Source organism: Gossypium hirsutum, chromosome D06 (genome assembly GCF_007990345.1).
Source record: "Gossypium hirsutum isolate 1008001.06 chromosome D06, Gossypium_hirsutum_v2.1, whole genome shotgun sequence".
NCBI classification, from domain to species: Eukaryota; Viridiplantae; Streptophyta; class Magnoliopsida; order Malvales; family Malvaceae; genus Gossypium; species Gossypium hirsutum.
In genome coordinates this window covers 62,571,999-62,588,065 of record NC_053442.1, presented here as the reverse complement: position 1 = coordinate 62,588,065, position 16,067 = coordinate 62,571,999, and the positions used below count along the sequence as shown (strand labels likewise).

At 32.1% G+C, this 16,067-nt stretch overlaps 1 protein-coding gene across 1 annotated transcript; it reads left to right on the top strand.

Moving 5' to 3' along the window:
- Positions 1-10,293: 10,293 nt before the first annotated feature.
- On the top strand, positions 10,294-13,087 carry LOC107955338 (pentatricopeptide repeat-containing protein At1g11290, chloroplastic). The gene has a single exon (XM_016891089.2). It carries the CDS (start codon positions 10,406-10,408, stop codon positions 12,839-12,841), a length of 2,436 nt encoding a protein of 811 aa, XP_016746578.2. The 5' UTR covers positions 10,294-10,405; the 3' UTR covers positions 12,842-13,087.
- The last annotated feature ends 2,980 nt before the right edge of the window (positions 13,088-16,067 follow it).

Below are 16,067 nucleotides of genomic sequence, written 5' to 3'. Positions count from 1 at the left end.
ACCACCCATGTTATTCCACACTTCCAGCTACTCTATTTAATAAGTTACAACTTGATATTAAATTAATTTATATAAAATAAATAAATTAATAAAATTTTGAGTTTGATTTATTTTTATAGGTTTTATTTTGGAAATATCAAATATTATAATTATTATATTTTAAAAAGTTGTTTTTAAATTATATCATCAACTCAGTTAAATACTTAATAACAATATAAATAGATAAAATATTATATGATTTTCTATTTAAAATTAAAAATATTAAAGAACCCCATATAATGGTTTGATGGTCAATGGTTTTCATTGTCCCAGGTATAGCCTAAGTTTGAATTGCACTAGTCGCGATTGCTATTCAGACTTTACCCTGTTATTATAATTCACTAAAAATCTAAAAATATTAAAGACAACTATTTTTATAGATTTGTCTTTTATCTACATCTAAGAAAAGAAAGGAAAAACCATCAATCATCCATAAGATATTTAAACATTATTTTATTTAGCATTATCAAATCAGTCCCTCTTCTAAGTGAATTGAATAAAAAATTTCAATTATTTTTTAATAAATTCAATAAAAAATATTTTATTTGAAGTTGAACTAAAAATGAATAAAATAATTTTTATATTATTTTTTAAACAATAAACGTTAAAAATTGACATTGTTTAATTTTTTTTAATAGTACGTGAAATAAATTAATTTATTTAGTAGTAAAATGATTTATTTGACCTAATCTTTATAATAAAGAGAATTATTATCTACTTTCACCTATAAATATAGAGTATTGTTTTTTTAATTCTTCCTAACTTAGAAAAGTAAATGGAGTGTTAAAATATTGAAATTTTTTAATTAAATATTTTACAATATTTTTACTTTTAATTAAATATTCCTTCTCTAGAACAATTATTAGAGTTTCCTTTCCATCATTCCTCCCACTTTCCTTCAGTCTTCTTTATCTAAATAAACCCTATAAAAAAACATGAAAATTTATTTAAAATTGACTTGGTATAGACTTAACAGTCAACCATAAAGGTTTGCATTTAAAGAGAAACATGCTACCTACTTTGCAATTTCCTTTTTTTTTTTAAAAGGAAATTCATTAATTTATTTCATTCAGATAATTTAGAAAAAAAATATCAAATTTTTTAGAAAAAATAATTTAGAAAAAAAAAGGAAATGATTACAAGTAATTAAAATGCAATAAACACTTAATGCAAACTTAGTAAATAAATATATGAGCCTATTAGTTTCCCTTTTACTTCCTTCTGCTTTTATATTTTTTCTCAACCTCTGAAATATGAACTTTTATTGGCTTTTGAATCTAGTTTCTCTCTTGCTCCATTTGCATATTTTCCTTATGAAATATGTCTTCAAGAGAGTAAGGGAGATCTAGATTCATAACCCAGCAAAAATTCATCAACTTGACTCTAGTCTCTTCCTAATGTTTTTGTAGGGTTAAGAGAAGGTGTTGCAGACACTTTAGATGTTTGAAACTTTTAAGTTTCAAACTCAATGAATGCCATCCTTTTCACGTCTAATCTCTGAAATATGAACTTTTATTGGCTTATGAAACTTTTAAGTTTCAAACTCAATGAATGCCATCCTTTTCACGTCTAATCTCTGAAATATGAACTTTTATTGGCTTATGAATCTAGCTTCTCTCTTGCTCCATTTTTTATTTTTTCCTTGTGAAAATATGTCTTCAAGAGAGTAAAGGAGACCTAGATTCATAACCCAGCAAAAATCATCAACTTGACTCTAATCTCTTCCTAATATTTGTGTAGGGTTAAGAGAAGGTGTTGCAGATACTTTAGATGTTTGAAACTTTTAAGTTTCAAACTCAATGAATGCCATCCTTTTCACGTCTAAGCTAAGATGAGGATTCATAACAGTATTTTTTTTTCTTTGAAGCATTGTTGTTAGTATTTGAATTATGGGTAAGTTGTAGATTTTGCATATATACATTAATTTGGTCAATTTTAATTTAAACAGTAGTAGTTAAATTTATTAGTTTAAATTCTATTATTAATTTAGCACTATGAGCAAGTTGTAGATTTAGTCACTTTTGTCTAAGTCGATCATTTTTAGTCCTTATAATTTTCAAATTTAAACATTTTATTCTTGACTTAAATAGTAGTGCTAAATCTACTTACTAAAATTATGTGACTTTTTTTCTAAGTATTATGTAGAATTAGCAAGTTAACATGAATTAAACATAAGATAATATGTTGGCCACATAAAATTTTAAAAATAACATAATTTAACTTGATAATTAATTTAATAGTTATCATTTAGCTATTATTAAATTTTCAAATTTTATAAAAATATCAAAACTGAAGTTGACCAAAATAGAGTACATAAATTAAATCTACCCAAACTAATGATAAAATTTAATCTTTCTTTTTCAGATAAGAATCTAATATAAATTTGTGTATTTTTATGAAATATTTCTTCAACCTTGCAACTTGGTTCTCTTATCTAATGTTCGTAGAGCATGTTTGGTTGGCATGAATGGTAAGTTCTCTTATCTAATGTTGTTAGAGAATGTTTGGTTGGCATGAATAGTCAGACCATTTCAGGCTGATTCAATGTTTGGCTGACCGAATCACTCATTTCATGAAATCACTGTTCATCTCTTATCACAACTTCTCCAGTAAAAGTCATATCATCTATCGTAACAAAATAAGAACAGATGGAGAAAAAGAGATTTTAAGAAGAAATAGAAAATGGGGTTTTGGGGCTTGTAACTTGGAGAGGGGAGAACAAAGGAAAAACGTGGTTGTTGGAGCGGCGGAAGATGACGAAATCAGCCTTGAAAGTTTTGATTTAGAGAAACCCGATAAAAAGAAATGAAAAAAAAGAGGTAGAAATTAATCAAATCTAAAAACTTGAGAAGGAAAGGACATCAGCTAGCAGCGGCATACGACGGCCAGTATGGTGTCGGACAATGGCTACCGGTTGGATTCTGAAAAAGATGATAAATGTTCATATTTTCTTCTAGAGAGGGAGAGCATTGAGAGAGAAAGAAAAGGTGAAAATGAAATAAAATAAAAAAATTATTATAGCAAATCCAATAACTAATCCTCCGCATTTTATAAACCCATTAAGGGTAGATACTAACTAAATATTCTATAACTAAATTATATTAATAACTATTTAATTTATTTAAAATTTCATATTGTATTAGTAATGTAAGTAAAATTTTTGTATTTAAGGGTAAAATTGTTATTTGTGATCTATTCCTTGTAAATTCCTTATCATTATTCTATCAAATCAACCAATATTATACTGTTGTGCTGTTATCTCTTTATTCTATTCCCACTTAATAGAATTGTTAATATTTTTCAGATAAAAACCATATATTTAAATTTATAGTGACTATTATTTATTTTAAGATAATAGGATAAAATATATCTTATATGTCTATATATACTTAAAAAAATAAATATAACTATTACAACTTTTTACGGCACAGAATGTTAATAGAGTTAATAGGAATCATGAACAACAAGAATATAAAAACATGACACATAGTATAAACGATAAGATACGACAAATTGATGTACAAATGTCATGTTTGCATAATAATCCAAACATACAAGAAAAATAATTTGGAAGTAACTGCAACACTAGAAGAATTCATAAATCAGCTAGAGATGTGTCACATTGATCAAACCGCTAAAAATTATATCCTAGTTATCTACAGACCAATTTCACGATAAACTCGTGACCAGCATCTACCCCTTAATGGGCCTACAAAATATAGAGGACTAATTACTATACTCGTTCTGATAAATACCTTAAAAATTAAAAAAAATAATAATGTTGTATATATAAAAATTTAGGTTGAATCCCAAATAATTCATTCCTATCCTTCAAGCATGAAAAGAAAATAGAAACTTAGTCGTTTCCACATTTACCACTGTTTTGTAACCATTTGGTCAAGATTTCAAAAGTAAGATATTATTGGAAAATATGTGGTTCAGGAAAAAAGAAAGAGAGAGGATTTGTTTTAATAGAAAGAAGAGGTAAATAATGTCTAGAGATGGAATTCAAAATTAAATATTAATAAAAATTTCAGTTCAGTAATTAACTTAATATTAATAAAAATTCATAAATAAATTTCTCATTGATAATTATCTTAATTTCAAGGTAGAAATATTTGATAGATATTATCACATACAATTTTTTTTACTATTAAATAAATCAATTTAATTTATGTACCGCCTAAAAGAAATAAATTTTAAGAAAATTAACATTAGTTTTTGAAAGGCAAGGTTACTATTTTTATAACTTGTATGATACTTCAAATGAAATTTTTGATTTGGACGTGTGGTGGGTAGCAAGTGCGGCAGCCTTTGGTGAATTTGGTTGGCACGCAATGGGTCGGTATTTGATGTTGGTCATGGTCTTGTGATGAGGTTCTCTTTCTTACTGAAGTGCGGTCGATGTTTTGGATTAAAGCCATCAAAGACGACTTATGGTTACTGAATCATCTTGGTGGATAGTACCAAGAATTGTTGGGTATGACAAGGAAGATTAATGATGGTTTGCTAATTCAATGGAGCCTTCTTCTGGTTTTCTTAAATGCAATGTCGATGGGGCTGCTAGAGGGTGCCTAGGATTAACTAATAGTGGAATCAAATTCGACTACAGCAGTTTCTTGGTGTAAGAACAAATCTGATAGACCATGGAAGTTTTGGGATATTTTTTTTGGACATTGATCGAATGATGATTCAGATTGAGATTGAAGTGACTTCAGATTCAACCCAAATTCACATACTTACAACATAATGTTTTTGACACTGGACCAAAAAGTTGTTTGACCTTAATTTTAATCATGTCCCTACTGGTATTAGTATCCACGATCTGTTAGGCCTATTGCGCTGGGCTTGCTGTTGCAATTATTTTTACCTATTGGTTGATGAGATCACTTGCAGCACCTCCAAGAAGAAAGCCAAACTGTCAAGCTCCAATAACCAGTAGCTTTGTTGCATTAGATCCACCAAAAAAGGAAAGAGAACAGGAGAAGTTACAAAATATGTATTTTTTTACTTTTTCATAATATATAATAATTATTTAATTATATGTGTTTAGAATCAAATTTATAGAATTTGTAAACGTGGTGAGTTAAATTTATTGAATTCTATAGAATTAAGATTAATTTGATAGAATGTGAAGTATTGAGGACTATATGTGTTATTATACCAGTTTAAAAAAAAAGGTCACGGCTTCATTTCCATTAACCATTTAACGAAGAATGACCAAAACAGAACAATTAAAAACATTTGTGACGAAATTAAATTTTTTTATAGTTTTGTGACCAAAATAGAACCACGCTAATAGTTGGGTGACTAATTGTAGAGTTTACTCTTTTAGTTTCTACTACAGTTTCACTTCAATCCTTAATATTTTTTACCCCGATCAATACTTAAAATATTCATATTTTAGGTGACCAAAACAAATATGTAAACATAATGTGGCATTAACAATTAACCCTCATTAGATATTTAATTAATGCTTGGTTGATTAAACAGCACCTCAAAAGTTGGGTGATGAAATTGCAATAAATTTTTTTTTTTGGTGATCAAAATGAAAACCTCTTAAAAATTGGATGACCAACTAAGTACTTTACCCTTAAAATAACAGAAGGTAGCGAACTCACCCAATCAAAAGGACAAGTCCTTGAGTGGGTCTTCCAAGCTACCCAATTGGCATTAGCATCCCTAGGCACAAAACTAAAATCAACATTAGAGAAATGAGCAAAAAGGAAAAGGGTATTGTCCTCAATCGCTTTAGTCATCCAATTTCTGAATGAAGAATGATTCTTCAATCTTGAGATGAGCCTTTTACAATCTAATTCAGAAGTAACATGAGACCACCCCTCCTACTAGCCATAAACACAACCAAACAAACAAAAGGACTTCAATAGGTTCTGTCGATCTCATAAACAAAATCTGTTATAAAAGTCATAGCATATTTGACTCATTTTACAAAATTACACTTGTAATTAATGAGTAAACTACTTGTTAGTCATTCTAAAATTAGGTCGTTCCTATTTTGGTCACCTCAAATTGTTTTAATTAATTTGGTTACTATCATTAAATAAATTGATCAATTTGGTCACTCCGTCATTAAATTTAAAAGAAATCTCTAGTTTCATTTTTTTTTATTTTCTTTTTTCTTTTTTTCTCTTTTTTCTTTTTTATTTTTTTCATGTTCTTCCTTCTAACCCAAAAACCCTAGCCGCCACCTCCCTTAAAGATGTCGTCAATTCATCCATTAAACCATGGCCAGCGAGTGTTATCCTATCAATGAACAACGATGACAGGCGTTTCTTCTTTCTCCCTATTTTCCTTCTTCTTTCTTCTCCTTACCTATGGTTGCCACTTCTCACTATCGCTATTGTGATCATTTGATGTCTTCTTCGATGTTAAATTGTAACACCCCATACCCAACTTAATCGTCGGGTCCGAGCTATAAGATGTCACATTTATTGTTGGAGCAAATACGATCGATTACAAACAAAATCCATCATTAATCATTTAATATATATGTGTTACAAGTGTAAAACATAATATATTTATTTATATAATATTTCTAGGTCATATACAACCTTATGAAAGCTCAATACCATCTCAGGGTCGAACTAGAACTAAATTGAAAGTTTGAAAGGTAGGTCAAGTGGGCGTTGCGACTTCCAATGCTTGATATCACAACTTTAAAGACAATAGTCAAACTTCCCAACCTGAGGACCAAATTGAAAAGATTTCAAAATAGGACAGGGTCAATGTCATGACATTGAGAGTGTGGCGTCGCGACATTGGAAATAGACCACTAAGTTCCTATTTTCCAATGTTGCCAACCTAGCATATTAACTATCATTTGGCTCCAAGGTCACAATCAATCATTCTAATTACCTAAAATTTGCCAAAACAAAAATACTAAGTCATTAAAACCATATATATGCATTACCAAAATCAATTTCACAATATCACAACCTTTATACAACCAAATAACCATTTGTAACATTAAACAAAATGTCCCTAGGTATATGCCACAAGACCAAAATGAAACACACTATACAAACTTTGTTAAGTCGGAAACGGTGGTTGGATGTTGACTTTAGGTCCTGAGGCTTCGAGGAATACCCAAACTTGCACATGGAGAAAACAAGTTGTACGTCGAGCAATAGGGCTCAATGGTACGTTCATGATTGAAGATATAAAAGCATAACTACATTGTTATTACATAATACATATACCAATTAACAATTCAACCTAAATAGACATTCATCAATCATACCAAATCCATCATTTGTTACATGCTTTACAAATAAACATTATATGCTTATAGTCAAATAGGATTTCAACAACTATGCATACATAACATTGGCATCTTTGCAAGCAAGTTCATATTTGACCTATTCATTTTTATCTTTCCACTACCATTTTGAACTTGTATCCAATCTTCAATTAACATCAATATATATATATGGAAATGGTATCAATTGGATCAATTTTATATAACAATTTCAATTCACTTACCTTATACTTACCATTCTATCCGATTTTGGAGTCTATTGACTCATTCACGTTCGATTCAACATGTCAGGCTCGATTTCACTTGCTTGCATAATAAAACACATACTTCTCAAATCAATCATATATGAACATATTCAAAATCTCAACATCATATCAATTCATTTCAATATTAGTTACCAAACTTATTATTAGTGACCCCTATTAACCCGACTTGGACTCAGACAGATACACGGATCGTCCAACCAACACATCATACTAGCATTGAAGTGCATTAGCAAAAAAATAGAGTAAGGGAAAACTAGCATGTAAAGTGCATACTGGCAGACGAAGTGCATCCTGGCGTGTAAACACATAAACCAATACAGAATCCAATCCTATGGCATGTCAACTATATCCGACTTAGCCCGACTAGTTAATAAAGTATTAATGTTCAATTCACATTCCATATTCACAATTTATCATCAATCTATCTATAACATAGCATATTTCAACTCAATTTCATTTCAATTATCATTTATCAATTAATCACATCATTTTCTATTCTATTCTATTTAGTCCTTGTTTCGATATACAATCTCAACCATAGCAATTCAATCAAAACATTTCATATTATTGAAAATTGACTCATCCCAATAACTAATCACTCAATAAGCATAGATACAAAATCAAATAATTCTATCCTAAGAATAATAGTACAAACTGAGGTTTCGTGCGTTACTCGTCAACGATTTTCTCTTTTCCTTTCCCTCTCGGTTGTTTGGTGTTGTCGTTAGCTAAAATAATCATAAAACGTATCACATTATCAATTTCCAGCCAAATTAGAATCAAATGTAAAATTTCACATATTTTATAATTTATTTAATTTAGTCCTTAAAATTAAGACAAGCATAACTTTCAATTTAGGGCTTTAGATTAAAATCTAATTTCACCTAAACTTATTAGTGACCCTCTATTTTCTATTCCTACCAACAATTCATGAAAATTTTGCATTTTATTCAATTTGGCCCCTAATGTTCGAAACTAACAATTAAGCTTTACAATTTAGTTATTTTCATATCCTAAACTTAATTTCTAACAATTTCACACCAAATTCATTCAAATATCAACAATGGCAGGTTTCAAAAACTTTGACAATTTTACAAATTGGTACATGGGCTAGCTAAATCACGCTCCCATGACCTCAAATCTACAAAAATCAAAGAAAAATGGTTAGAGACTTACTTGAATTTTGAAGGTCGAATGTTTAAGGGTTTTAAAGCTTTTCTTTCTTCTTTGGTTATGGTGGACGATGTAGGAGGAAGATGATGATAGCTTTTTTTTATCTTTTTCCCATTTAATTAGCTTATATTGTTTGTTTAATTTTAATTAAGCTTAGTTAATTTACATAATCATAATTAATTAAACCATAATCTTTAATTAACTTAGGCTAATGATAATAAACATCACATCCCACTATCATCAACTTAAAATTGGTCTATTAGCTATTTTAGTCTTTGAATAATTGTTATTTAAGTCCCCAAGTCTTAATCTAATTAGAAACCTATAGCGATTAAACTTTTACAATTTAGTCCTTGAGCCTTAAATACTCACAATTTCAGTTAAACCGCTTAACCAAATTTCAATTCATCAATATACTAACTCCATAAATATCTCTATTTAATATTTACGGACTCAGTTTATGAAAACGAGGTCTCAAAACCGTATTTTTTGACACCACTAGAAACTAGGTCTTTACATAGACTCTCAATCTAAAACTACTGATGTGAAGCCCAAAGCTTCGTTTTCAAATCTATAGGCTTGGATTTCTCAAAGAAAACCCTCAAAAATTGTGAGGTCACTCCCAAAGCTTTATATTTTTCATGCTCTAACCTCTTAATCTCGTTGTTTATATGGCCTTATTTTGAGATGTCTTTCTACTTTTAAGCTTGTCAATGATTGTTCGATGAAAGCAACGATGACATCTTTAAAGAGGCAGCAGTTAGGGTTCTTGGGTTAGAAGGGAAAAGATGAAGTAAAGGAGAGAAGAGAAAAAATAAGGAAAAATTATCAGTAGAAGAGATGGATTTAATTGTTGAGTGGTCAATTTGATCAATTTCTTTAACATCGGCGACCAAATTAACAAAAAAAAATTAGGGTGAACAAAATAAGAATGACCTAATTTTAGAGTGATTGAGGAGATAGTTTATCGTAATTAATTGATAATTCAAATAGTTTATCGTAATTAATTGATAATTCAAAAGCTTAATGCTTACCTTGTTGATAGAAATTTGCAATTATTTGTTCTTTTTTAATAGAAATGTGTAAGATTGTATTATATAAAATTGATAAATTAGTTCTTCTATTTTAATTTGTTAGAATTTAATCATCGTATTTTATGAAAATTAAAATAAGTTAGTCAAATTGGGTAAATATTAATCTTGGTGTTAAATTTATACATAAAATCAACAATTCAATAATTTATATGTAAGCATTTAGCAAAAATCAATAGTTCATCAATTTATATGTAAATTTATTAGTAAAAATCAATAGCTCAAATTCATATATTTACCAATAATTGGACTAATTTATTGGTTTTTATAACATATAAGGATCAAATTTTGACAAACTAAAATAGAGGGACTTTCTGGCAAAAAAATAGATGGACTAACTTCTTAAGTTTCACAAGGATGAAATTTAGAATTAGACCAAATTAGAAATTACTTGGCCCATGATTTTTCTTTATTCGGCCCATTTTATCACAAACAAATCCAAAAGAAAATGAAAAGAAAAAATCTCGCAATCCTAATCCAGTTTCAGTCCTCTCATTTGAAGAAGCCATTGAATTGAAGCTCATGAGAATGTAACATTGCATTGGTAGAAAACAGCCATGAGCTCTCAGCTCATATCTTCTTCTCCAACTATCACCGAAATCCCAACCCCAAAACTCCATTCTCGTTCCCACACGCTTTCTCAAAGAACTCAGATTCCTCTCCATGTTTATAAACACCCAGCAGCTATCCTTTTAGAACTCTCTACTTCCATTAAAGAAGTTTACCAAATCCTTCCCCATATAATCAAATCCAATCTCTACACCGAGCACTTGTTTCAAACCAAACTCCTTAGCCTTTTCTGCAACCACGGTTGCATTGCTGAAGCTGCCCGCGTTTTCGAACCTATCCAAGATAAACCCGAAGTTCTTTATTACACTTTGCTTAAAGGGTATGCCAAGTACTCATCGTTACACGAAGCTTTATTGTTTTTTGTTAGGATGAAAGCTGATAATGTTAAGCCTGTTGTTTATAACTTTACTTACTTGTTGAAAGTTTGTGGGGATAAAGGGGAGCTTAGAAGAGGGAAGGAGATACATGGGCAGTTGATAAAAAATGGGTTTTCTTCAAATGTCTTTGCAATGACTGGAGTGGTTAATGTGTATGCAAAATGTAGACAAATTGAGGAAGCTTATAAGATGTTTGATAGAATGCCTGAGAGAGATTTGGTTTCTTGGAATACGATTATTTCTGGGTTTGCGCAGAATGGATTGGCTAAACTTGCTTTGGGTTTAGTTGTTAAGATGCAGGAGGAAGGGCAAAGACCTGATTCTGTTACCCTTGTTTCCATTTTGCCTTCAGTGGCTGATATGGGATTGGTTAAGATAGGGAGGTCGATTCATGGTTATGTTTTAAGAGCGGGTTTTGAAGGGCTTGTGAATGTGAATACTGCATTGGTTGATATGTATTCGAAATGCAGGTATATTGGAATTGGGAGGTTGGTCTTTGATGGGATGAAACGGAGGACTATGGTATCGTGGAATTCAATGATCGATGGTTATGTTCGAAGTGGGTATGCTGAGGAAGCGATGGCTATTTTTGAGAAGATGTTGGATGAAGGAGTGGAACCGACTGATGTTACTATAATGGGAGCTGCTCGTGCTTGTGCTGATTTGGGTGATCTTGACCGAGGAATGTTTGTTCATAAGTTATCGGATAAGTTGAAACTTGGTACCAATGTTTCTGTTATGAACTCTTTGATTTCCATGTACTCCAAATGTAAGAGAGTTGACCTTGCTGTGGATATTTTCAAAAAATTGCGTGGTAAGACCCTTGTTTCTTGGAATGCTATGATTTTAGGCTTTGCGCAAAATGGACGCGTTAATGATGCTTTGAACTACTTTTACGAGATGCATTCTCGAAACATGAGACCGGATACTTTCACAATGGTGAGTGTGATTCCTGCTCTGGCGGAATTATCAGTTACACGGCAAGCAAAGTGGATTCATGGATTTTGTATTAGAAGTTGTTTGGATGATGATATTTTCGTGATGACCGCACTGGTTGACATGTATGCAAAGTGTGGAGCAATTCACACTGCCAGGAAGCTTTTCGATAGGATGAATGAGCGGCATGTAACGACTTGGAATGCTATGATAGATGGCTATGGGACACATGGGCTCGGAAAAGCTGCTTTAGAATTGTTCAATGAAATGCAAAAGGGCGTCATGAAGCCAAATGATGTGACATTCCTAAGTGTTCTGTCTGCTTGCAGCCATGCAGGTATGGTGGAAGAGGGGCTTAGCTACTTTACCAGCATGAAGAGAGATTATGGCATAGAGCCTGGTATGGACCACTATGGAGCCATGGTTGACCTTCTTGGTCGAGCTGGTCGACTAAATGAAGCTTGGAATTTCATTCGAAAGATGCCTATTGAGCCAGGGATTAATGTATATGGTGCCATGTTGGGAGCTTGCAAAATCCATAAAAATGTCGATTTAGGTGAGAAGGCTGCAAACAAACTGTTTGCATTAAATCCGGATGAAGGTGGATACCATGTACTGCTTGCTAACATATACGCAACAGCTTCAATGTGGGGTGAAGTAGCCAAAGTTCGAACTACGATGAAAAAGAAAGGGCTTCAGAAAACACCCGGCTGCAGTGTAGTTGAGTTGAGAAATGAAGTTCACAGTTTCTACTCTGGAACCACAAACCACCCTCAGTCTAAACGGATCTATGCTTTCCTCGAGGAGCTAGGAAATAAGATCAAAGCTGCCGGTTATGCTCCTGACACAAGTTCGATTCATGATGTGGAAGACGACGTTAAAGAGCAACTGAACAGCACACACAGTGAGAGGCTAGCAATCGCATTCGGACTGTTGAATACCAGCCAAGGCACACCTATACATATCAGAAAAAACCTGAGAGTTTGTGGCGACTGTCATACCGCAACTAAATACATTTCACTCGTAACCGGAGGAGAAATCATAGTTCGAGATATGCAGCGATTTCACCACTTCAAGAATGGAACCTGTTCTTGTGGAGATTATTGGTGAAATTGTATTTCTAATAGATTTGGTTCTTGAGGGCTGATGCACAGGGTTTTATTGGTGAAACTACTGAAGCACAAGAGCTGTACATGGCTTGGGTCGCGGCCCGACATTTCAAATTTCTTATTCAAACTCATTCGAATCAAATTCGGGCAACTTGGATAGCCCATTTTACTATTTTGAAATCATAAATATCTAAAAATTATGATTTTGAAAATATAAATATCTAAAAAAAATTATTTGGCATAATAATTCGTCTTTTTTTATTATTATTTTGAAAAAATAGGACGATTTTAAAGAGAGACTGTGAAAGCGTGTTTTTCATTTTAGTCTTTTTTTTTTTTTGCTTTTTTAATATAATCAATTTTTTAGTTAAATAGTTAAATGTTAGTGGTTTTGTTCGTGAAGTTTTTATTAAAATGACCTTAAAGTTTTACTAAATTACGAAAATGACCCACTTTTTTTATTATGTACATAAATGATTTGAAATGAATAATAAAAGTTAGTGGAGTCAAAGAGATTGATGCCACCAACATGTCACGTTAATTATTATAATAAAAAAATATTTTTTTAGTGGAGCCATGGAGAATGGCCTCACCAGTATAAATACCAAGAAAATATTAATACTTTTCAATAATTGAGGGGCTAAAAAATAAATAATGGTGGTGGAGCTATAGAGAATGACGTCACCATTTTATTGTGTTAGGGTTTAATTTTTTTAATTTTTTTTAGTTTAAAAATTAAAAAATGTTATTTTATTTGACGGTGCCTAGAGAATGGTGCCACCAGTGAAATCTACCATTTTTTAAATATGTTTTTTTAATTTAAAATTAAAAATGATACATTATTTAGTAGAACCATATAGAATGGCGTCACAGTGTTTAAAATTTTTTAACATTTTTTTTATTTTTTTAGTGAAATTATTAATTTATTAGGTGGTGCCATAGAGAATGGCATCACCACCTTCCATAAAAATGAATTTTTGATTTTAATGGAGCCATTCTCTTTGCCATAATCACATTTGTGGTGCTATATATATAAATCTTGTTGACATTCTTGCAACAGTTACACTGGAAAAGAAGAAAAGAGAGAAATTATTGTGTTTAGTGGGAAAACTCACAAATTGTGGTGAAGATGAATAATTTGGTGTTTTTGGTGTACGTTCTTTTTTATGGTGAAATTGTAGAAGGTGATGTTGGTTATGTATTTCAAGGTCGGCAGAGAGTAGGGTTACGATTCAATAAAACTGTGAAGCTGGAAGAAAATGAAAAGAAAGATCAATGCGAAAATAGCTATTCGTTGTGGAAGGACGATGTTCAGATTATTTTACAAGTTTACCATCTCTACAGATCCGTTGAAAATTTGTGAGATGCAACTGTTAGATGATAATGACTTGGGCATTATGAGGGAAATATGTGGTCGGTCGGGAATGAGAACCCCCAACCAGTTGAGTTATTTGCTGAGTTAACTGACTTAGAGCCTGTTGAGAATGTCAGTCTAATAAGTCAACATCATAGGTTTGACTTTGATCTTAATGTCGGATGGATAGATCAGTCAGACTGCGGAGGGACATCACAGATGCCCAAAAATCCAAATTATGGTGGGAGTTCGTATAACAACCCTGGCCCAGGTCCCGTCTACAAATACATCTGGATGTGATAGCCATTGATGCAAACGTTGAAGAAGGGTCCAACAATGGTGAAGATTCTGATCACGATGTTGAATATTATAGTGACTCCGATCTTGATGAGGTTTCGGACGGTATCGATGATAAAGTCTCGGAGGAGGTTGAAGATGTTCACTCCCTCTTCTTTCAGTAACCCAGGTCACGGTATTGTTTTACGGAATGACCTTGGGGGCGACATATTGAGTGTAGATCCAGATGTAGTGCATGCACCTGAGTTCCCCGAGTATGCCAATATAGTCCTTGATCACAGATTGGCGTCAAACTCTCAGTTAAAAGAGTTGTTTGTTAGGCAATGATTAAAGAACAAAGCAAACTGTGTGTTTGCCATCAAACAGTACAACATGAAGGTTTCGATTGATAACAAGGTCGCAAAGTCTACACCAACATTATATGTTGGGGAATGTTAGAGAGCTGGCGAAAGGTGTGGCTGGCGAGTTTAGGCTGCATTTATATAAAGGACTCAACAGTGGCAAATACGAAAATTAGAAGGGTGCCATACATGCAGATTCGATGTCCTTTCGTCGGTGCAAATGGTAGGGAGAACATCATTCGTACTTAGCAACCCTACGTTAAGATCAATATTACTTTCGGATTGTCCACCCGTCTAACTTGATGGCATACCCACATAAGGGTTCTAGCATAGGACATCGGTGTTTCGAAGTTGAAACCAAAGACACTCATAGAATGTCGTATTGGGATCTCTGCACTCGGGTTACAAACTAATCCCAATTGTACGTCAAAGTTGCAATCGAATGCTGAAATAGAAAATGTCTTCCAATTGATGATTCTGACATTCCCTTATATGAGCTTTGCAACAACATCGTGAAACTACCGCACTATTATATAGTTGGGTTTTTTGCTTCCTGTTCCTAAAACAAATTAACTGGAACTGTTGTCGAACTCGAACTACCTTCCTTTATATCAACAAACTGGGCATATAACTTTAGTATAACATTTCTAGTTGAGCAATGAGCATCAAGTATTAACTCGACATCCATGTCGCCTTTGAGCTCAAATGTATTATATCTTACAAGGTATATTGATGCTAGATATCTATATTTCAAGCTTGAAATTCTCCTCCGACTTGAAGCTAAGACTTTCCTTCTAATTCTTGACAGAAACTTGTTCAATTTGATGCTCCCATTAAAAGTCAATTCTCTAGATTGGGCTGATAAAAGAAGACCCTAATTTCGGTGTCACAAATTTGATCATCGTAATAAATAACGACTCTAATCCATGTACTCATCTCCGCCAGAAAAACCTTGTTTCACATACTCATTAACCAAATTCAAACAACGACACCAAATTTACTTACTTGAACTAATTTAGTTTGTTGGGTTGATTTTCCAACTTCAGATTTTTAACATCAATAATTTTCTGCTCAGTATGCAAACCTTCTGCTCGAAATTTAATTATGAAACGCTCTCCATATAATCTTCATTTTATAAGAAAACTCTAACGTCAGATATGAAATATTTTTCAAAAATGTTGGAAAAGATCGAACATGACTCAAGATTCTTTTAGAAGCACTTTTCTGAAAAGTTT

Coding starts and splice junctions, on each gene's coding strand:
- LOC107955338 (XM_016891089.2), top strand. CDS start 10,406: ATGAGCTCTCAGCTCATATCTTCTTCTCCAACTATCACCGAAATCCCA.